General features: G+C 58.1%; 1 protein-coding gene across 10 annotated transcripts in view; it reads right to left on the reverse strand.

The window, feature by feature from the left end:
• The window catches only part of RTEL1 (regulator of telomere elongation helicase 1), a 35570-nt gene extending 12751 nt beyond the window's left edge, over positions 1–22819 (reverse strand). For 2 of the 10 annotated variants that reach the window (XM_030914472.1, XM_030914471.1), the window contains exons 1-14: positions 22371–22816; positions 21344–21615; positions 20361–20559; positions 19931–20024; positions 19175–19256; positions 18916–18976; positions 15433–15508; positions 14304–14388; positions 10259–10324; positions 8496–8649; positions 4522–4560; positions 4369–4447; positions 2906–3003; positions 2135–2190 (exon numbers count right to left, since the gene is read on the reverse strand). In XM_030914472.1, coding sequence (XP_030770332.1) covers positions 2135–2190; positions 2906–3003; positions 4369–4447; positions 4522–4560; positions 8496–8649; positions 10259–10324; positions 14304–14388; positions 15433–15508; positions 18916–18976; positions 19175–19256; positions 19931–20024; positions 20361–20559; positions 21344–21445 — 1191 coding nt within the window. In that variant the 5' untranslated portion in view covers positions 21446–21615; positions 22371–22816. Of the gene's footprint in view, positions 1–2134; positions 2191–2905; positions 3004–4368; positions 4448–4521; positions 4561–8495; positions 8650–10258; positions 10325–14303; positions 14389–15432; positions 15509–18915; positions 18977–19174; positions 19257–19930; positions 20118–20360; positions 20560–21343; positions 21616–22071; positions 22320–22370 lie in introns of those variants that run through there. The other 8 variants (XR_004052625.1, XM_030914474.1, XM_030914468.1 and 5 more) reach the window with 8 other exon arrangements.
• Positions 22820–23059: the final 240 nt, after the last annotated feature.

Here is a 23059-nt window from a genome sequence, read left to right on the forward strand (position 1 = left end):
AAACCCATCTCCACAAAAAAGTTTTAAAAATTAGCCGGGCGTGGCGGTGCACGCCTGTGTTCCCAGCTACTCAGGTGGCTGCGGCAAGAGGATGGCTTGGGCCCAGGAGGCTGAGGCTGCAGTGAGCTGGTAACAAGGCCCTGCACTCCCGCTGGGGTGACAGAGCGACTCTGTCTCAAAAAAACACCACCACAAACCCCCCCGTGCCTCAGCCCCAGGGCAGCTCAGGCAGAGAAGGAAGGGGACCCACTAGTCTCACAGGGGCCCAGCGGTGACTGGCTCCCCAGTATGGGCCAGCACTGCCCAGAGTTTGCCTCCAGCTAAGCTCTACCTCCCCAGCACACAGCCTGGCCCTGCCCGGAGTTGCCTCCAACTGAACTATGCATCCCACCTCTTCCTGGGGCCACTAGCCCCACTCTAGCCCCACTCTGTCCCCAGGGTCACCTGTGCCTCAGGGCTGCAAGTCCAGCCCAGCACCAGCCCTATGAGCAGCGCCCACACCTGCAGGGACTCAGGAGCAGCCGAGGGTGAACACGGTGCGCAGCCCCCAGGGTTGGGAGGAGCCGAGTCATCTGCCAGTGGCTACTTAGAGCAGCAGCCAAAGGAAATTCCAAACCAATGGGGTGAGCAGGATTTGGTTCCAGAGTGTGGAGACTTCTCCATAATGGAGCCTGGGAAGCCACATTCCAGGGAGGGGCAGGCCCGGGCCAGCTCACACCTGCCCTCCAGGCCCTGGGCTGCAGGGCTGCCTCAATGGCCATGTGCTGGAGGTGATTTGCAGTGACCCATCAGGACATGGAAGCAGGTCCGCCTGGCAGGTGCATGGCCTCCTGCTTGAAGAGCCAACCATGCTCCAGGCGGGACAGCAAAGCAGCCCTTGGCAGGCAGGAACCACAGAGAGAGGGGTCTGGCCCTGGGATGCCCACCGTGCCTTTGGGGAGGAGCTGGGAGACAAGGCAGTGCCGTCTTTCTAGCCCCAGCTGCCACACAGAGAAGACACAGGCTGTGGCGTCACCGGCCGCAGAGAAGGCCACGGTAGAGGTAGGGCTGAGCCTGGGCCCCACCACCTGCTGTGCCCACCCCACCTGGTCCCTGCCCAGGTGTCGCCCCCGCTCAGAGCCGCATCTGTGAAGAAGGCAGTGCCTGGTCGTCCTGGGGCCTGCAGCTCCATGCCCAGCAGCACGCACAGAGCACCGCACCGCGTGCACAGGCCGACCATACATTCCAGGGTTCTTCTGCGGCCTCCCCCAGCTCGAGCACCCCCCAACCCAGGCGGACACTCGTGAAGTTGTCACAGAGCTGGGCAGCCCCACCTAACCCTGCCACGATCTCACGTGGCCAGGAGGTTCAGTGTGGGCAGCACAGAGGCGGCCTCACACGGCTCCACACAGCCACCTGTGCCTCAGTTTCCCCAAGGACTGACGGCCTCCCAGTCAGGGACTTGTGGGTCTGCTTCTAAAAAATGCACCGAGGCCCAGGAGAGGCAAGTGTGTGCCCAGAGCACCCAAAACTGGGGCTTGCCCTCCACAAACCGCACAGGCACCCCTGCGTCAGGCACCCCTGCGTCAGGCACCCCTGCATCAGGGAAAGCAGGTGCTGCCACTGGCACAGAGCCAGGAGCAACCTCACATGGGAGGGGACAGGCATCACAGGGCAGAACGGCGCCAAGGAAAAGGGGGCCAGGGCCGCACCCCCCATCCTGGGCTCGCAGGGACAGCCCCGCCGGCAACCTGCAGAGTCCCCGTTCATCTGTCCTCTGGAGAAGCTGTTCAGGAAGCTGCGTGTGTCCAGAGCTCTTCATCTGCGTGCAGCTGGGGCTGCCAGGCGTGGGTCCCCCCTGGCCTGAGGGCCCGGACAGGGCAGGAGCCGCTCCCTGGCCCCCACTCCCCTTCACGTCCTCCCCCACCAGCGTCACCCTGGGCATGTACCACCAGACCTCGTCCTCCCCCATCCCCGCGGGAGGCCCAGTGTGGGTTTGGGTCACAGGAAAGGAGCCAAGGGTTTGCCAATCGGAAACAGGTGGTGTGGGGGCTGTTCTCCCACCCCCACGTCTAGAATCAGTAACTAATACAGCAGGAGAAGGCACCCGCCCGGCTTCCATCAGGGAAGGAGACGCCAGAGGAGCAGGCCCCACCTGGATAATGTCCGCCAGCTTCTGCAGTCCAGCCGTGTTGGTGAACACTCCAGCACCTGGGGAGGCAGCATGCTGGGCGCTGACACCCACACTGCCGGCAGGGGAGGCCCCGACCCCAGCCCCGGCCCTTCCAGCCATAAGCCAGCTCAGCCCGACTGCCAAGCTCCATCTCCTGCCCAACGGGGGGCCCAGGGTGGAGCGCAGTGTCCACTCAGGGCGGGCAGCTCGCCTGCCCTTCCCAGCAGCCAGGAGAGAAGCCAGGCAGGGACAGAGTCTCCAAGGGGGTCGGTGGAACTTAAAAAGAGGCTCTGTTGTCACCTAAGGTTTGAAGCAGCAAGAGCCACCCTCCCCAGCACCTGGGAGCACAGCAGAGACCCCGCTGGGCCCGGCATCTCAAACCAGAGCAGCCCATGGGGACACTGCCTCTGGGCAAAGCCTCTGGACCCCACAGCTCTGAGAAGTAGAACTCGGGGTGTGTGGAGAAGCCAGAGGCCCCACAACCCAGCCAGGGCCTTGGGCTGCTCTTCCTTAAAAGGGGAATAATGGAATGAGTCTGCAGGACGAAGCCGCCAGCTGCAGAACTGGGACAGGCTCTACGGCAGTGGGCAACCAGCACTAACACCTCCATGCCCCGATTAGAAGGTGAGGTTGTGAGCCTGTTCCTGCTGACGGCCAGGTGATGGCCAGGGGAGCCCTGACTGCCAGGATGGAGGCCTGCTGCACCCCCTACACCATGTTTGCCCACACCAAAGACCCCGCCCCGGCACTCACGTCCGGCCAGGTGCTGGATGATCTGGTCCAGTGAGTCCAGGATGCAGCCCTTGGTCTGAAACGTGATCTGGGCTTCAGCAAACAGCTCAAAGATGTAGCTGCCGAGGAGAAGGCAGGCTTGAGCCTGGACGGGGAACAGGCTGCAGCTTTGGGAACGGAGAATAAGGCAGGCTCGAGCCTGGCAGGGGGATCAGGCTGCTTGAGGATATAGCTGCCGAGAAGAAGGCAGGCTTGAGCCTGGACGGGGAACAGGCTGCAGCTTTGGGAACTGAAGGCAGCAACTGTGGAAGTTTCCTACCCTCGGAAACACACGGAGCCCTCCAGGGGACGCCAGCATTGGGGGTGAGAGGCCTCTGCCCTCAGGAGCCTCCCGATGGGAAGAGGAGGCCTGGCCAGCATGAGAACAGCACCAAGGAAAAGAAACCCTCAGGGCAGAGGCTGTCACCAGAGGGGAAGGATGGGGTCGCCCGGGGGCCGTCAGGGGCTTCTGGGAGGCAGTGGCTCTGGGCAGAGTCCCCAAAGCCTTGGAAAGTGACAGTGATGGCGGCAGCAGAAGCTACAGGAGGGGCCCCTGGGGGTGCAGGGTGGCCGAGGAGCCACGCCAGAGCCTTGAGCATTACGCTGAGGACACTGGCTCCACCTGGAAGCAACTGGGAGTCCCCACAAGGTCGGCGCTCAGGCAGAACGCGCTCGCCTCAGCGGCTGTGCACTCAGTAGAGCCCCCACACAGGCCCCAGTCCTGACTCCTCATCTGCCTGCAGGACAGACAACATGCCCTGGCTGTGAAGAAGACAAGAGACCCACGGAGCCTTCAGAATGTTCCGGGCCTCCCGGAGTCCAAAAGAGGTGGTGGCTGGGACACTCATCGTCCTAACAAGAAGGTCTCATTCTAACAGGCACCTGTGCTCAAACAAGGGACTGGACCAGAGTCCAGGGAAAGGCCTGGAGGAGGAGAAACTGTAGGAAACCCAGTGGCCCCGCGTGGGTGCGTGTGCTGTTCCGTGGGTGCGTGTGCTGTTCCGTGGGTGCGTGTGCTGTTCCGTGGATGCATGTGCTGTTCCGTGGGGACGTGGGTGCTATTCTGTGGGGGCGTGGGTGCTGTTCCGTGGGTGCGTGTGCTGTTCCGTGGGAGTGTGTGTGCTGTTCCGTGGGTGCGTGTGCTGTTCCGTGGGTGCGTGTGCTGTTCCGTGGATGTGTGTGCTGTTCCGTGGGGGCGTGGGTGCTGTTCCCTGGGTGTGGGTGCTGTTCCGTGGGTGTGGGTGCTGTTCCGTGGGAGTGGGTGCTGTTCCGTGGATACGTGTGCTGTTCCTCTCAACGTCTCAACAACCAGATCATGCAAACCAGGCGCTCCTACCAGGTCTCAAAAAGGGAAAACGGGCCTGAAAACAGGCCTCACTGGTGTGACAGCCCAGGACTGCACCACGGCCTATCTGTAGTGAAGCAGCTGGCTCCCCGCCTCTCACCTCCCTGGCTTGGTGACACCGCTGTCGTCTCCAGGCAGCTCAACGGCATCGATGGCTCCCTCCAGGCGGAGCAGGATCACTGCAGGTCGGGTTGAGGAGGCATCAGGGGGAGGCCCCACCCGGCCGCAAGAAGGTGGGGAGGGCAGCACTTACTCTTCAGCTTTGCAATGTCTTCCAGCTCCATGTTCAGCCCTGGGCAAGAGAAAGGCAGCAGAGGCACAGTCTGCGTCACGCTCAGGCCAACAACCCCGCCCTTGAGAACCAGGATTCTCGGCATGGAGAAAAGGGCACCACCAGGGGAAGGAAGAGGCTACACAGAACTGATGCCAGCCAATCCAAACTGCAGACACCAAGAGAAAGCGTTTCACCTTTATTTATCTGTTTATTTCTGAGACAGGGTGTCACCCTGTCACCCAGGCTGGGGTGCAGCGGCACTCGCTCTGCTCACTGCGACCTCTGTGTCCCAGGTTCAAGCGTGTCTGTCTCCCAACTAGCTGGGACTACAGGCGTGTGCCACCACGCCCGGCTAATTTTTGCATTTTTAGTAGAGATGGGGTTTCACCATGTTGCCCAGGCTGGTCTTAAACTCCCGACTTCAGGTCATCCAACCGTCTCGGTCTCCCAAAGTGCTGGGATTACCAGTGAGCCCTTGTGCCCGGCCAGGTGTTTTACCTTCAGAGTTAACATTTGTGAACACATCTGTGCGTATGGATGTATCTCCACAAAAACACCCAGTAACAATGACCAACCCAGTAACCATGAGCAGCCCGGTGCCGCATCGCGGGTCCTGAAATACCACCTTGCAGGAAAAGAAACCAGAGCTTCTCAGAGACTTGGCTGATTCCAGGTCTGGAGCAGGACATAAGTGTGAAAAATCCTGACTGCCAGACAGCAAAGAGGCCACAACTGCCGGGGTCAAGACCACATGAAAACACCTCGAGGTGGAGCAACGGGGGGTCAGGAGTGAGATCCAGGATGGTGCGCGGAGCAGGACCAATCCCTACACGCTCACACACATTCACTGATGACGTCTGATTGATTGATTGATTGATTATTGAGACAGAGTCTCGCTTTGTTGTGAGGCTGGAGTGCAGTGGTGCGATCTCAGCGCTCTGCAATCTCCGCCCCCCGGGTTCAAGTGATTCTCCTGCCTCAGTCTCCCCAGTAGCTGGGATTACAAGCACGCGCCACCACGGCCCACTAATGTTTTGTTTTGTTTTTTGTATTTTTAGTAGAGACGGGGTTTCACCGTGTTGGCCAGGATGGTCTCAATCTCTGACCTCGTGATCTGCCCGCCTTGGCCTCCCAAAGTGCTGGGATTACAGGTGTGGGACAGCACGCCCGGCCCACAGCCAGCATTTATCCCGCCTTTCCTGTGTGAATGGGACCACACAGCTGAGGTGACGCAGAGCATGGTCCTAGATTATTCCTGCTAACTGACTAAGCGACAGAATTGGCACACTACCAACTTGCAATCCCCCAATAATCAACAGAGTCAGGTGTTCAGCAGCAACAATGTTAACATCGGAAGAAACTGGAAAGCAGATGCTGTGAGCCTCCTGATAGAAAGGACATCCCGCCTGGAGCCAGGCAAAGGGTGGCCCCAGTCTAACTGGGGTCCTCAAGTCACCTAAGGGCACCTAAGTGCAGAGGAGACGAGGGGACCAGGGAACTCGTGTGACTGCCCCTCCCATACCCAGATTCAGACTCCGCAGATCATGCAAACCAGATCATGCAAACCGGGCACTCGTACTGGGCTCTTCAATAAATAAAGTGTGAGGAAAAGAATGGACCCTGCCAAACACGGTGGTGCATGCCTGTAGTCCCAGGAGTTTGGGAGGCCGAGGCAGGAGGATCACTTGAGCCCAAGAGGCAGAGGCTGCAGGAGGAGGAGGCTGCAGTGAGCCCTGATGGCACCACTGCTCTCCAGCCTGGATAACAGAGCGAGACCCCATCTCCAAAGGGGTAGGGGAACAAATAGGGATGAAAACTGAAGTTCCAGTCCTGAATGAGATGGCAGAAGCCCACCTCACCACACGTCCCCCACTTGTTACAACAAAAAGCCCTGCACATCAAGTAACTAACAAAACTGAAAAGTGGAGAAGGCCCCGTGGCGATGTTCACACAGCCCTGGGGCGGTGGGTGTTTCTCCCACGTCATATAACCCACAAAAGGGCAGCTGCCAAGATGCGGGAAGGAGACCTGTCACTCTCCCCACCCTGCGCCGGGCAGAGGATGGAAAGAGGTGGCCATCCACTCCCAGTTAGAGATGGGGCTGGGGGACTGCGGAGAAGAGGGAGGTGGAGCGTTCAAAGTCCCAGACCCCCTTCCCCCACTGCAGCGCCCTGCGTGGCAGTCTTGAGATCTGATGGCAGTGGTGACCGCCTGCGGTCCCGGTGCTTTAAGAGGCTGAGAAGGGAAGACCCCATCAGCCCAGGAGGCCGAGGCTACAGGGAGCTAAGATCGCACCACCGCATTCCAGCCTGGGCAATAGTCACACCCTGTCACTTAAAATATATGTATATATATAAAGGGATCCTAAAGCCAGAACAAATGCCAAGTTCGCAAACTCACTCTCTACCAAGCAGCCACCCTGGTGAGAAGCGTGAGGACGAGGCTGCCCAGGGTCCAGGGTCCCCATGGTGTCCATCCACATGTGTGATTTTAAAGGAAAATGAGGAAAGCTGATGCTGGAGACGTTCTTTTTTTTCTTTTTTTTTTTTTTGAGACGGAGTCTCGCTCTGTGGCCCAGGCTGGAGCGCAGTGGCCGGATCTCAGCTCACTGCAAACTCCGCCTCCAAGGGTTTACGCCATTCTCCTGCCTCAGCCTCCCGAGTAGCTGGGACTACAGGCGCCCGCCACCTCGCCCGGCTAGTTTTCTGTATTTTTTTAGTAGAGACGGGGTTTCACCGTGTTAGCCAGGATGGTCTCGATCTCCTGACCTTGTGATCCGCCCGTCTCGGCCTCCCAAAGTGCTGGGATTACAGGCTTGAGCCACCGTGCCCGGCCGATGCTGGAGACGTTCACACGCAAGTCACAGCAGAACCGATGAAGATACTCACAGACTCCTAGTCAGCTGTTCACAGAGGCCACGCAGAAAATATGGACAAAGGCCGGGCGCGGTGGCTCATACCTGTAATCCCAGCACTTCCGCAGGCCAAGGCGGGCGGATCACCTGGAGTTTGAGACCAGCCTAGCCAACATGGAGAAACCCTGACTCTGTATTTTTAATACAAAATTAGCTGGGCGTGGTGGCGCGCGCCTGTAATGCCAGCTACTTGGGAGGCTGAAGTGGGAGAATCACTTGAACCCGGGAGGTGGAAGTTGCAGTGAGCCAAGATCGCACCACTGCACTCCAGCCTGGGCAACAAGAGTGAAACTCCATCTCAGAAAAAAAAAAAAGAAAACATAGACAATATAGACCAACTGACCACATCCCAGAAGGGTTTCCATGTTTTCCACGTACACCGTGACTAGCGCTGTGTGGAAATACGCCTCTGCACAAACCCTGGGAAGGAAGCTACAGGCACAGCAAGTGATACACGCCCGACGTGTAGGTCATTTAAAATGCAAAACGTCCTTACAGTGAATATATTTAGTTTTACTTTTTTTTTTTTTTGAGACAGCCTCACTCTGTCGCCCAGGCTGGAGTGCAGTGGAGCCATCTAGGGCAAGCTCTGCCTCCCGGGTTCAAGAGCTCCTCCCACTTCAGCCTCCAGAAAAGCTCAGACCACAGGAGCACACCACCACACCTGGCTAATTTTTTGGTAGAGGCGAGGTTTCGCTATGTTGCTCAGGCTGGTCTCGAACTCCTGGCCTCAAGCGATGCTCCCATCTCAGCTTCACAAAGTATAGTTTTCTAATTTCACACAGTAGAGGCCAAGTTGACACTGGCTGGGAGAAGACATAGGTCTTCGGAAAGTACCAGAACTACTGAACGATACCAGCCCTTCCACAGCCTACAGGACCCCAAACAATTCACACCCAAGAAGCCTCTGAGAGAAGTGGGTGCCCTGCAGTGCCAGCCTGAACAGATAGTGCCCAGGCCAACCATACACAGCCACAGGGCAGGCTGCCCCCTGCAGCAGCGCAGGCCTCAGGACCGAGCAGCCCGTCTATGAACACACCTGGGCTGGGGGAATCCATGCTGAACTCCGGGTGGGGCTCGCCCTGCTGCGCAGTCTTGGTCTGCTCCTCCAGCACCTGGTCTATGACGTCCAGTCCTGAAGCCAGGTCATGGGGGGTCAGGTCAAAGGATGCTGATTCTTCACACATCTTCTCCTGGAGCCCAAGCACACCCGGATCACCACAGAGCAGAATGGGATCAGGAGCCCAAATCACCCGGATCGCCACAGAGCGGGACAGGATCGGGAGCCCAAATCACCCGGATCGCCACAGAGCGGGACAGGATCGGGAGCCCAAATCACCCGGATCACCAGAGCGGGACAGGATCGGGAGCCCAAATCACCCGGATCACCAGAGCGGGACAGGATCGGGAGCCCGAATCACCCAGATCACCACAGAGCGGGATAGGATCGGGAGCCCAAATCACCCGGATCACCACAGAGCAGGATAGGATCGGGGGCCCAAGCATACCAGGATCACCATAGAGCAGGATAGGATTGGGGGTTCCAGAAAGCAGGAATGGGGTTGGGGTACAGAAGGCACAGGAGGCTGACAGCCAAGTCCCTAAAGCCACGCCCTGGGGTCTCTAAGGCCAGGCCACAAGTAGGTCCAAACATGACTGTCTGGCCCACACCAATATTTAGAAACGATTATTTCAGGCCAGGTGCGGTGGCTCACACCTGTAATCCCAGCACTTTGGGATGCTGAGGTGGACAGATCACTTGAGCTCAAGAGTTCAAAACCAGCCTGGGCAATGCTGCAAAACCCCATCTCTACAAAAAATACAAAAATTAGCCAGGCGTGGTGGTGTGCACCTGTAGTCCCGGTTACCTGGGAGGCTAAGGTAGGAGGATGGCTTGAGCCCAGGAGGTGGAGGTTGCAGTGGACCAAGATCGCACCACTGAACTCCAGCCTGGATGACAGAATGAGACCCTGTCTCAAAAAACAATTATTTCACTGGAGTTGCCAATTTTTTTTTTTTTTTTTTTTTTGAGACAGAGTCTCGCTGTCACCAGGCTAGAGTGCAATAGTGTGATCTTGGCTCACTACAACCTCCACCTCCCGGGTTCGAGCAATTCTCCCACCTCAGCCTCCTGAGTAGCTGGGACTATAGGCGCCCACCACCATGCCCAGCTAATATTTTTGTATTTTTAGTAGAAATGGGGTTTCATTATGTTGGCCAGGATGGTCTTGATCTCTTGACCTCATGATCCGCCTGCCTCGGCCTCCCAAAGTGCTGGCATTATAGGCATGACCTACTGCGCCCAGTCAACATTTTTTTTTTTTTTTGGACACAGAATCCCGCTCTGTCACCCAGGCTGGAGTACAGTGGTGTGATCCTGGCTCACTGCAGCCTCCACCTCCAGGGTTCAAGCGATTCTCCTGCCTCAGCCTCAGGCCATGTGGCCGGAAGGGCAGAGACACCACAGGCGAGACCACACGCCTGCTGCTGCCCTGGTGACAGAAGCCGAGGGCAGAGGAGACATCCCTGACCCAGGCTGACCCCTAGCTGGCTGGAAGAAAGGGGTCTGGGGAGCGGCCTATAGGGGCCCTGCGCCTGAGGGACAGGTCCCTGGCCCAGCTGGCCAGTCTCCAGCCCCAGCAGAGGCATCGGATCAGAGTGGGACGGGGTGCAGAAGCTCCTGGGGTGCTCAGTCCTTAGTCCTGGGCGCCGAGGGCTGCAAGGGTTTGGCCAGAGCCCCTCCAGAAAGGTTTGTGCTGCTCTTGAAGAAACAGGAGACGTTTAGAGGCAGTGGAGACTCACCACATTGTGAGCTTCGTCAAAGATCACGACCGTCCCCTTCAGGTCAATGCTGTGTGCTCTGCGGTTCTACAGGAGGAAGAGAAGGGACCAGTGCTGGAGCTCACAGGAGGAAGAGAAGGGACCAGTGCTGGAGCTTACGGGGGGAAGAGAAGGGACCAGTGCCGGAGCTCACAGGGGCAGGAAAGAGGGAAACCAAGGCACGTGCGGCCGGCACCGAACATCGCAAGTGCAGACGACAAATGCCGGCGACGTGGAGGGGACGGGCCAGATCTGGATGGCAACCTGGCAACACCGCCCCACCCTGAGCAGCAGCTTGCTACACCGGGAGACGCCACACACGGCATGGAAAGGCACGCACCACGCTCAGCGAGACAGACGGCCACGACGTCCTGGGAGCCCCCGGCCACCGCAGTCAGCCAGCCACAGACCACAGGAGCCAGGAAGACCCAGACCCAGCAGTTCTCTGCTCTGGCTCCACTTAGGGAGACTTACAAACCCAACTCCAGGCCAGGCGCGGTGGCTCCCACCTGTCATCCCAGCACTGTGGGAGGCCGAGGTGGGCGGATCACGAGGTCAGGAGTTCGAGGCCAGCCTGACCAACATGGTGAAACCCCATCTCTACTAAAAACACAAAAATTAGCCGGGCGTGGTGGTGTGCGCCTGTAACCCCAGCTACTCAGAAGGCTGAGGCAGGAGAATCGCTTTAATTTGGGAGGCAGAGGTTGCAGTGAGCCAAGATTGCAACACTGCACTCCAGCCTAGGCGACAGAGTGAGACTCCATCTCAAAAAAAAAAAACCATCCAACTCCCAGGTCCCACCCACAGAGTGTCATGGGAGCAAGCTGGGGTGGGGTCCAGCTTTGGTACTTTTAAATTTTCACACATTAAGATGCCCATTTTAAGTGTACTGACTTCTGGCAGTTAAGTGCACCCTATAACCACCAGCCCCACCTCTGCCTTTTCTATTAATACAGCGTCATATAAATGGAATAAAACAGTAGGTCCAGCCAGATGCGGTGGCTCACGCCTGTAATCCCAGCACTTTGGGAGGCCAAGGTGAGTGGATCACAAGGTCAGGAGTTTGAGACCAGCCTGGCCAACATGGCGAAATGCCGTCTCTACTAAAAATACAAAAATTAGCCGGGTGTGGTGGCGGGTGCCTGTGGTCCCAGCTACTCAGAAGGCTGAGGCAGGAGAACTGCTTGAACCTGAGAGGTGGAGGCTGCAATGAGCCAAGACCACACCACTGCACTCCAGCCTGCACCACAGAGCAAGACTGTGTCTCAAAACAAAAATCAAAAAACAAAAAACAGTAGGTCCTCCTCAGTTGGCCTCTCTGGGTTAGCATATCTGAGACTCATTGGCTCTCTGCTGCTGTGTGACCACAGCCCATGCCCACGGCTGCTGCTGGGGTTTGCGAACCACGGTTTGTCCACTCATCAGTGGATGGACTCACGTGGGCTGCTTCCCAGTTCTGGCAACTGTAAACAAAGCTCTGGTAAACTTGCACATTGAAGTCTTTTTTTTCCTTTTTTCTTTTTTTTTTGAGATGGGGTCTCCCTGTGTTGCCCAGGCTGGTCTCAAACTCCTGGGCATAAGCGATCCCTGAGCCTTGGCCCCTAAAGTTCTGGGATTACAGGTGTGAGCCACTGCGCCTGGCCACACACAAATCTTTGAACACATCTTCCCTTCTCCCGGTTCGGCTGTTCGCCACACGTGTTTGTGGAGCGGCTACAGCCACTGAGCCTGGCCACACACAAGTCTTTGAACACATCTTCCCTTCTCCCGGTTCGGCTGTTCGCCACACGTGTTTGTGGAGCGGCTACACAGCTTCACAGCTCAGCGGCAATGGATGAGATCCAGCTGTTCCACCACCTCGTGCCACTCAGGCTGCTGAATTTCAGCCAGGCCAGTGGGACCGCAGTGCCGGCTCCCCGTGGCTTTAATCTGCCTTCTCCTGTGACTGGAGATGCTGGGCGTCTTTCCATGTGCTCAACTGGCCATTCCATCCATCTTGGTGAAACATCTGTGCAGATCCTTTCCCACTGGTTAACTGGGTTTTTTGCTTAGTTATGAGAGAATTTTACATACTCTGGTCAAAGGTCCTTTAAAATCAGAGGAGGGCTGAAAAGTGCTTTTTAAGTCCTCTGAAAGACAGAGCATTTTCTCCCTTTCTATAACTGCTCTTTAATTTTCTCAAGTCTTCTAAAGGGTTGAAGCTTTAAATTTTGGTGAAATCCAAATTTCAATGTTTTTCTTCATGGCTAATGCCTTGTGTATCCACACTAAGAAATCTTTGCCTACCCCAGAGTTGCAAAGACCTCCCCCATGTTTCTTTCCATAACTTTTAGTTTAGCTTTTACATTTAGGTTCATATAGAGTAAAGCAAGAGTTAAGATTCACTGTTTTCCAAACAGATATCCAGCTGTTCTTAGCACCATTTTTTCAGAAAACCAAAAATCAACCTTCATTTCCTCTCTCAATTACATTGGCACGTTTGTCAAAAAACAGTCACCATGGGCCGGGCGTGGTGGCGCACGTCTGTAACCCCAGCCACTCGGGAGGCTGATGCGGGAGAATCACTTGAACCCAGGAGGCGGGGGCTGCAGTGAGCCGAGATGGTGCCACTGCACTCCAACCGGGGTGACAGAGCGAGATTCCAACCGGAAAAAAAAACAATGACCGCAAGCGTGTGGGTCAGCTGGAGCTTGCTGCCTTCTCCATGGCCTGCAGGCCTGTGCCTGAGCTGAGCCGTCTCCACCTCCACTCCTGCAGCTTTAGAAGAGTCTTGAAACCAGTGAGGCGAGTCCGCCAGCTCTGTTCTTCACAGTCATCGTGCCGTTTTACATCTTTTGCGTTTCCGTGGAAGTGCTGGACTCAGCTCACCAGCTGTGACAGACTGTCCCAGGGAAGGGCCTGGTTGGGTAAGAAGCTCTCCAGGTGGTTTCCAGGGGCAGCCATGGCTCAAAGCACCGAGTTACCCACAACCACGGCAAACCTCACCAGCTCTCCGTGGGGTTCTGCAATCGCTGCCCAGGAGTCGGCCCCCCAGCCTCCTCCCTTGCTCTGCTGCACCTGCTAGGGCTCCCCTCAGACCCATCAGCGTTCCCCATCTCCTGCCGACATCGCACTTGGGCCCTGCCCACTTGGCTGTGTCTCCACCTCCTCACTCTGCTCTACTTCTCTTCAATCTCGTTGGTTCATGGGCTTACTCTTCTGCTGTCTACCTGTCCCCACCACTAGAATCAAAGCTCCATGTGAATGAAGCCAGTCTTGCTATGCCTGGAACAGCCCCCAGCACGATGGGCTCTTGATAAATATACACCCCGAGAATGAGCGAACCAACGGAAGGATCTGGAAGCGTCACCACGTCATCGCCACGTGAACACAAGTCACTGACCCGCGGCATGATCCCACCTGCACTAAATAAAAAGTGTGGGGCATAAAAGCATGTGGGTGAGTACAGGCTACGAGAAGGGAAGTGAGTGTGGGGCCAGGCATGGCGGGGAGTGAGTGTGGGGCTGGGAGGAGTGAGTGTGGGGCTGGAGGGGGGGAGTGAGTGTGAGCCCGGGCATGGGGGGGAGTGAGTGTGGGGCCGGGCATGGGGGGGACTGAGTGTGAGCCCGGGCATGGGGGGAGTGAGTGTGGGGCTGGGCACATGAAGGGGGAGTGAGTGTGGGGCTGGGAGGGGAGTGGGCTTCCCGTGTTGTCAGTGCTTTGCTTCCTGTGATCGGACGTGAAGGAGAGAACCTGAGCTGTCAGGATCAGGAGTGGGCACTGGCCTGTGGACCATAGCCTGGAGGTCTCTCCTCACTCCCACCAGCCTGCTCACTCCCAGATTGTTCAGAACAACTGACCCAGGGCCTGGGGGTGCTCACAAGTGTGTCTGGCCAGGTTGAGCCCCTGCCCAGTGACAGAGGTGGGTCCTCCCACCCAGGCCTGCTGCTCTAAGTCCCTGCAGCAGCAAAGGCTCGGACAGCCTTTCCCAAGCCCAGGAACACCCCTGGACATCAGGAGTTGTCAGCTACGCAGACTGAGCCCCCACCTTGGCATCCAACAAGTAATTGTATGGCATGAAGACGATATCGGCTTGCTGTTTCAGGTTCCGGGACAGGTAGTAAGGGCACACCCTGGGAATGAGGAGAGGGGAAGATGCTGTGAGCACCCCGTGCAGGGGACGGTGACCCGAGGCCGGGGCTGCCACATCTTCTGACCCGGAAGAAGCCCTAATCCTGTGCATGGGGTCCAGGTGGGAAGCTACTGTCTGGGACGGATGGTGAGTCCACATGAGTTTCCAACCATGTAAATCGTCGTCTCTTTAAAAACTCGATGGAAAAGAAAAACCAACCCTATTCCTGGATAGAGGTCATCAGAATCAAACACAACACAGAACCACTAAAACAAAGCAGAGCTGGGTCGGGCGCGGTGGCTCACACCTGTAATCCCAGAACTTTGGGAGGCTGAGGCGGGTGGAACTCTTGAGCTCAGGAGTTCGAGACTGGACTGAGCAACAGAGTGAGACCCTGTCCGTACAGAAAATACAAAAATTAACCAGGCGTGGTGGTGCATGCCTGGAGTCCCAGCTACCTGGGAGGCTGAGCTGAGAGAATCACTTGAGCCTGGGAGGTTGAGACTGCAGTGAGCCAAGATCACGACGCTGCACTCCAGCCTGGACAGCACAGCAAGCCTCTGTCTCAAAAAAAAAGAGGGGAGGAGCTCTCCCCTCAATATGAGAAAAGCTTTATCATAACTTGAATCTCGGAAACTATAAAAGAAGTGGACAAAGAACATATTTGCTGTCCTCAAAAGAACGAAGCCGAACTACCAGCACCAGCAGGGGAAGCTACCCACGGCGCTGAGTGAAAACTGCAAACTGCAGAACACTCCGCGCAGACAAAACCGCGCGTGCTTCCACACACACACACGCCTGCAGGGCTCTGTCCAATGCCACGGTGGCCACCTGGGGGGGCTGAGGGCCAGGGAAGAGGGAGGCAGCTTCACTTTTTACTCTGTGTTCCTCAGAACTGCGTCAACTTTCTCATACTGAATGGTGATTAGTTTCATAACTTAAAAAGGAACAAAGAAAAGGGAAGAAACATATCTGGGCCTCCACAGGTCACAGGAGAGCTGGGCCATGGAAGGACAGCGGTCGTGGCCTCACTGAGGGGTCTCACCTGTGCTTGCTTCCGCTCTTGACCAAGTCCTCGATGTCCAGGATGGGGCTGGCCAGCTCCTGCTCCAGGCTTTTCTCTGCAGGTGTGAGGCAGGGGTAAACACACACCCTCAGGGTCCAGTAAGTCTCCCAGACCACAGAGGGATGCCCAGGACAGAACAGCTCCTACACGGCAGGCAGGGCTGGGTGCCCCCCCGCCCCAATCATGAACGTGCCACAAAGCACCCACTGAGGGTCTCAGGTGTCCAAGGGAGGCCCCCACCCAAAGTGATCCCGAGGGAGCCCTCCTGTGCCCCTAGAAGGCCTGAGGTTGAGGGTGGATCAGACAGAGGCCAGCAGGGTTCCGAGGGTTCTATGCATCCTCTCTGAGACAGCCCAAGACAGGACAGGGGTGACGGCTACACTCAGCCCTCCCCAGGGCAGGGAAGAACAGCCCCTCAGCGTATTGCCCCAGCCCACAGAGACATCTCCCAAAAACCCTGGAGGTGCCCCTGTGATTAGCACTGTGGCTCAGCTTCCCTGCCAACCACAACAGGCCCAGAACTGCCAGCGAAAGGAACGCCAGGTTTTCCTAGGCTAAACGGTGGCCCGCTCCCCTCTACAGCATGGCAGCCCTGGGAAAGGGCACTGCCTATGCTGGCTGAGAGGACCAGGGCAGAAAAGACGTCAGGGAGTTTGGGGGATGTCCTTCCCCTCCCTTGCCTCTACAGCACAGGCCCCCAAACTGGAACCACAAGAACTTCTTAGGGAGCTGCTTAAACACAGACAGACAGAACCAAGGACCTCTTCTAACAAGCACCCCAGAGTCTTAGGGCAGCCGTGTGGGGCAATGGGGCCTTCCCCAGCTGCCGGCTCCATCATGGCTGCTTTGTGCCCGTCCCCGGGAGGTGCCAGGCCCCGAGAGCCAGGACTCAGCTGCAGAGGCCAGAAACGCACACGCGCACATACACACACACACTCACACACGCACAGCAGCGATGACTCAACTCCAGACGCTCCCAGGGATAGCAAGGAAGGCAGGGGAGGAAGAGCACATGCCTGAGCGGCACCATAGCAACGACCAGCCAATCAGCACGCGGCACTTGCCAAACCTTCCCTCACCATAGCAACGACCAGCCAATCAGCACGCACTGCCGCACAGCGGCACTTGCCAAACCTTCCCTGGCAGAGAGCTGAGGGCGGGACAAGGACAGGAGCTGCAAGGGGAAGGGGGACAAGAGGCAGGGCTCTCCCAGAGGCTCTGCCCCAGGCTGACCCCAAGTTTGCTGTCCCCAACCAGAGTCCTCACAGGACACAGGCCACGAAGGGTGGCAGCTCTCTAGCTGTCTCTTCATTCGCCCCAAATACCTGTCTTCCTTCCCCTCAGACCCCTCCAGGAGCTGCAGCCCACTCTAAAGATGCCCAGGCTGGCCAGGCGCAGTGGCTCAAGCCTGTAATGCCAGCACTTTGGGAGGCTGAGGCGGGCGGATCACGAGGTCAGGAGATCGAGACCATCCTGGCTAACACGGTGAAACCGCGTCTCTCCTAAAAAAATATACAAAAAATTAGCCGGGCATGGTGGCAGGCACCTGTAGTCCCAGCTACTTGGGAGGCTGAGGCAGGAGAATGGCGTGAACCCAGGAGGCGGAGCTTGCAGTGAGCTGAAATCGTGCCACTGCACTCCAGCCTGGGCAACAGAGCGAGATTTCATCTCAAAAAAAAAAGATGCCCAGGCTGGCACAGGTGCTGCAGACACCCCCTCACAGCCTGTCCAGGGGGCAGACAGGATGCAAAGGTTCACAGCTAGGCAACCTGACGCCAGGTCGGGCAGTGAGAGCCCAAGCCAAGGGGGACAGGCTGGAGCTGGGCTGAGTCTTCTTGGACTGAGCCCACAGACCTGGGGGAGGAGACAGATGGGGGCCCAGAGCCAGAGGCCTGACACGGATAGAAGCAGCACAGGAGGCGGTCAGCGGCCTCCCCACCAGGCACCAGGTACCAGGCCCGGCGGCCACAGGGGTGCTACCCTTGTCCAGGACCACCACCGGACAGGCTCACACTCGGCGTTCCATACTATCCCAAGGACCCCCGCTGCATGGGACTGGGGACACCCAGCAGGCACTCCTGTCCTGTCCTGGAAATCCGGGTGAGGACCTTGGAAATGACGACGGGCTGAGAATCTCCAACAGCACATCTGCCCCCCCGTCCCAGAGTCCCGTCCTGTGGGCACCACCAGGACGAGTGGGCAGCTTCCATCAGGGAACCTGGGGGCAGAGCCCCTCAGAGCCCCTTCTCAGGACCACCAAAAAGGCCTGGACAACCACACATCAAGGTGACTGGAGGTCCTTGGTGCCACCAGAACAAAAAACACAGCAAATAAGAAGCAACACAGAAGATGCCTCCAGCAACACAGCACAAGCCTCCAGTAAGCGGAGGTCTCCCTGCAGGCCCATGTTCCGCCCACCCTGTTCCTCTAGGGCCCAGAAACGTCTGGTGGTGGGTCAGGCGGGACCACCTAGCTCCGTCTCTGCCAGGGGAGCGCCGTCCTAAATATAATAGCAGCTTCAGGGTACTCAGTCCTGGCACACTGAGCACTCAGCAAACACGAGTGCAGACAGCAGCCCACAGGACCGCCGACGCCTTCTAAGTGCTCCAGGGCCGCGTCACCTGAGGCTTGAGCCCCAACTGAGGCAGGAAACAGAGGGAACCCTGATTCCACAGAAGCTGAGGCCATGCCGACTGCACAGATGCCACCCTCAGGTCACAGAGACTGTAAGGGCGGCCGATGCGGGCGCACCCTGCCACTGTCTCTGAGACCCCGTGATGAGCCCCAGAAGCCCCTGACATACCCAAGGGGCAGCCACTGGGTGGAGAAGCACCCCCGGCCCTCACAGGCTGTGGCCACCTGCAGTCACAGGGCAAGGTGCCCAGCTCTGCTCCCGTCACTCATTCATCCCGTCTCCCGAAGAGGGCCCAAGGCCTCCCGTGTCGGACCCACAGGACTCAGCCTGGAGTCACGCTCGGGGCTGTAATTTTTCTCTGCAAGGTCAGCACAGGACAGAGACACATGCGGCAGGGTCGGGGGAGGCCAGACACGGCTTCCAGGACACCCTCCCAAGATGGCATAAGGGCCGGTCATAGGAGCACCCGCTGCTGGGCAAGCAACAAAACCCCAGGCTCTCCAAAGACAAAGTAGGTGTTCAGCAAAACGCCCGCTGTATGCACCAATGGTTAGGTGCAGGGAGCCCTTCTCATCAGGAAATGGAGAGAGCTTTCCCAAAATCCAAGGCCCCAGGCACCAGCCACAGGCAGTCCTGCCAGCTGGCTGTCTCAGACCATTGTGTGAGCTCTTCCACACAGAAGACGAACACGGGTGGCCCCGAGTCAGAAGACAGTGCCCAGGTACACAGCTGCACTGGCCGCCCCACCAGACAAGCACAACCGGGCTGATGCCCTGAGAGGCTGCACACACTCCACCCCGAGCCTGGTCCCACCGAGCTGCCTGTACCTTCCACGTTGTTGTAGAAATGACACGAGCGATTTGCCACCTTCCTGCGGCACAAGTGGATCTGCGGGAGGAAGAGCAGAGTGCACGGCTGGAGCATGGCCAAGAGACCCGAGCCAGTTCCCACCCCAACCAGGCCCTCCCCTGCAGTCTCCCAGTGAACTTTGAACCCTAGCCCAGCGGGAGCACAGCCTGGGACTCTGGATACCCAGCAGCACTCGCCTCGCGGGACCCTGAGCCGGAGCGGGAGCCAGGAACCCACCTGCATGTGGTTACTCTCTTGTTTCTTCACCTCTGGATGGATGCACAGCTGCTCCCGGGAGCCCAGCACACACACCTTAGGCCTGGAGGGAGAGAGCACCGTGGGTGGAGGAGGAGCTGCCTCCAACAGCCACAGCGTGGTCCCGCAGCGTGAGCCGTATGGAGACACACAGGAGCATTGGCGGCCAGAGGAAATGAGCATAACTGCAATGTGGTCCGGGCATAGGAGTGGCCCAGGCGTAGGAACGTGGTCCGGGTGCAGGAGAGTGGCCCCGGCGTAGGAGCGTGGCCCAAGTGTACGAGGGAGCAGGGAGACAAGCGGGAGAACTGGACAGAGGGATGAGATTCGACAGCTTCCACAGCACCCTGCCATTGGCCCCTCCACAGGAACCCGACAGAACACCAAGACTCTGCTGGGCTCTGACAAGCGGCAGGGCGTCCTCCCACTTCGTGTCAAAGCTGCACTGGGGGCCAGCCCTGACCTGCCGCACAGCTGCCACAACAGCACCTGAAAGGAGCTCAGGACACCAGCCCGAGGTCAGCACACAAATGCAAAGCTGCTTCCTCACAAGTAACGGGCACTAGAGACAGCCCGGGCCCCACCCCACCCCTGGGCACCAGCACACTGCACACTTGCGGGGAGCATCTGGAAAGACCACCCCCCTCCACTACACCACAGCATGGTCTGTGGACCCAGCACCACGTCAAGCTGGTTCTCTCGAGGACCCCAAAACAGGTGTGAACGCATCTGACCCACCGGTAGGAGGTGTTCCGAAGCTCGTTGATGACCTGCGTGAGTTGCGAGTGGGTCCTGGAGGCGTAAATGATCTTTGGGATATCCGTGTAGCAAGCTGCCCAGACACAAGCAAGCACAGAGGTCATGGTTCTCACGTGTCAAAGGCGGGTGGCATTCGGCTAACTCAGCCCTGCAGACAGCCAAGAATCTGACACCGCAGAGACTTATCAAAAATGGGTGAAGTGGACATCTGCCATGCCCTAATTCAGCAAAAAAGCCCAACCCTAGGTTTATACCCACGATGGCGAGAAATGATGTGGCAGCTACAAAATCCTCCTTGAGCTCTGCTTAAGAGATGGCAGAAGTCCCCGTGGGCCCACCCTACCCTCAGCGCCATCCCTTGCCAACCATCCCCACAGGAGGCCAGGAGAGGCCCAGGAACTAGGGTCACCTATAGGATCTTCAGCAGCAGCAGCAGCGCTGCCCCAGGACGACAAGGCCTGATTCGGGAAAAGCTCCCCTTGAACCCTCTCGGCAATCTTGCGGGCAGAGATGGTGTCTCGGAGGTGTTCTCGCCAGGCCAGCGTGGTACACAGCAGGCACAGCGTCTTCCCCGTGCCTGTGGGGCTCTCCAGAATGCCATTCACCTTCTGAACGGAGTTGGGAGCAAGGGTTACGGGGAAGCCAGGAAGAGGTGAGGCCACACAAGCCTCCCTGAGACAAGCCTCAGCAGCCAGCGGGCAGCTCTTCGCAGATGCAGAGGCCGCGGTCAGGTGGCGAGAGCCCCACGGGACCATGGATAAGTCCGCAGGACACTTTCCACTCTTGCCCTAAAGGGCGTGAAGCAACTCCAGCTGCCATCAGCAAACCATTTGCAGAATGTTACCCGAAATGCGACAGTATTTTTCAGCCTCAATAGCAAAATGACTGATGAGGCGTCAAGTCTCAAAATAGGAAACTGTTCTGCATTCCTAGATCCAAACATTTACGCTGTCCTATCTGATGTCCTACAGACGAGCTCTCAGATGGGAACCTGAGCAGGAAACTCAGGGAGGGGAGGGGTGTGAGCCAGGTACAAGAGGGCACCTCAAGGAACCCAGGAGAAGGCAACCTGTGCCGCTGCCACCTCCCTGCACCCCCAAGGTTCAAAGACCTTCAAAGTGAGGCTGCCCCTCTGAGGGAAATGCTTCCTCCTGACCCGTGAATACCAGCCACTCCTCAGAGAGGCCCCCAAGGCACTAAGTCAGTCATTCTCAAGGACGATGTTTTTACTTGTCAGTCCTCTCTCTGACCCCACCTGGAACACCAGCCCTTTTGATGACAGAGGCTGCCTCTGGAAGGGCCTGGCTGGAATGGGTCGGGAGAGGGAAGCACACCCGGCCCTGGCTGAATCTCCACCTGCCCGCAGTCCTTCCCTCCGGGCCTGTGTTCTACCTGCTGCAGACATTCCAGGACCTTGGTCATGTACTCCTGTTGGCATTTGTAGGGCTGGAAAGGGAAGTCTATGGTCACACCATTCAGGACTATCTTGGGCATATCAGCCTGTTCTCAGGAGGGCACAGAGGGTGGCTGAGTGGCAGGCTATTCGGGTCTGTGCGGAAAAACCACTCTGAACATCTTAGGATCTCAGGCACTCCTGGTAAGTGATGCGAGCAGGTGCACTGGGACACAATGCGGTTCTCTTGGAGAATTCCTAGGGCACAGACCTGGGAAAGACAATAAGACTCTGTAGACAGTCTTTGTGGGTACCGGGCCACTTTCCCAGGCGTTTCTGAGTCCCTCCTGTGGAGAGGGTCGGAGGGCAACCCTGGCATATGCCATCTCAAGTAGCTGGCGGGGCAAAGATGCGAAGTGGCTGGGCCTTGCCTTATCCTCCCGCCCCACAACTCCGTCCTTCTCTGGAAGAGACGCCCACAGCGCTGCAAGTTCCGCCCGCAGAATTCCGTGACTTCCACACGAGCGTGAGGGCTGGAGAGGCAAGCGGCACCCCTCCCGGCCTGACCAGGCACAACGTCAGAGCGAAGGGTCTGAACCTCCGGCCCTGCCTCTCCAGCCCTCTGCCCTCCTGGCTGGCTGGAGGCCATTCCCCATCCCGCCCGGGTGGGCAACCAGATGCAGCCAAAGTAGCGAAAGAGTATCCCGGGATGCCAATCCGTGCAGACCTCAGCAAGTCACTCAACTTCTCTAGGCCTCAGTCCCGCTGGGAACTGGGACTAACAGACCAGACGCGGACACACTGAATATCGGCCCTTCCCTCCAGCCCGGGCCATGGGCTCAGCCAACGCTGCGGAGCCAGCGCCCACGAGCGCAGGAAACTACAGGTCCCAAAGTGCAGCGCGACCAATCCGCCGACCCGCGGCCCCGAGGGCGGCACGGGGCCTGCCGGGAGCTGTAGTTTCGAAAACCGCAAGGCGCCCACGAGCCGCTCGAGTAAACCACTTGTAGAATCACTGCGACTCACTGCTCACTTGTCTCCGGGGCGAACCTTCCAGAACCGGGGGCCCTCAGGAACTCAACCGACTCCAGTCGAGCGCCGCCACGGCGTCCCCACCTATGAGCCAGTTCAGACTTCGCGGGCAGAGGCGCGCAGTCGCCACTGAGCCCACTGCACTTCCGCCCCCACTTCCGGTCCGCTGCTTTGTGCTCCGGGCGGAAACTGTTCCTCCGCGGAGGGGGTCCGCCTGCTCTTCGGCTCCTCCAGGCCTACGGGGCCGTTTGCGCGTTCTGTGTGCGGCTGCCCTGCCCAGTGAACCTCACTTTCATGGCCCACCGGCAGAAATCTGGGTTCCCGCCCGTCTCCTTCCTTGATGTCATCCCCCACCAGGGTCTCCGTTCCACTACCGCCTCTCCAGGCCGAGCCACCACCATTGCCCGGAGAGCTGCACGGGCCTCGTCCCCAGAGGCATCTTTTTACCGCTCAAGTGTGAGCTGACAGCTTTCCGGAAAATTTGAAAATGGCTGCCCCTTGCCCAGGACCCGGCTCCTGAGAGCCCTGACCGCCTCCTCTCCTTCCTCTCCTGCTCTGTCCAGCTTCTGCTCGGGTCACTGTCCCCGCACTGGCCCCGGCGGGCCTCCCTGAGTCCCCAGCACGCGGCACTGGCTGGCAGCAGGGCGGACCCCAAGAGCGCGGCCCGCACAGTTCTGTGGGGT

Source organism: Rhinopithecus roxellana, chromosome 13, assembly GCF_007565055.1.
Source record: "Rhinopithecus roxellana isolate Shanxi Qingling chromosome 13, ASM756505v1, whole genome shotgun sequence".
In the NCBI taxonomy this organism is placed as follows: domain Eukaryota; kingdom Metazoa; phylum Chordata; class Mammalia; order Primates; family Cercopithecidae; genus Rhinopithecus; species Rhinopithecus roxellana.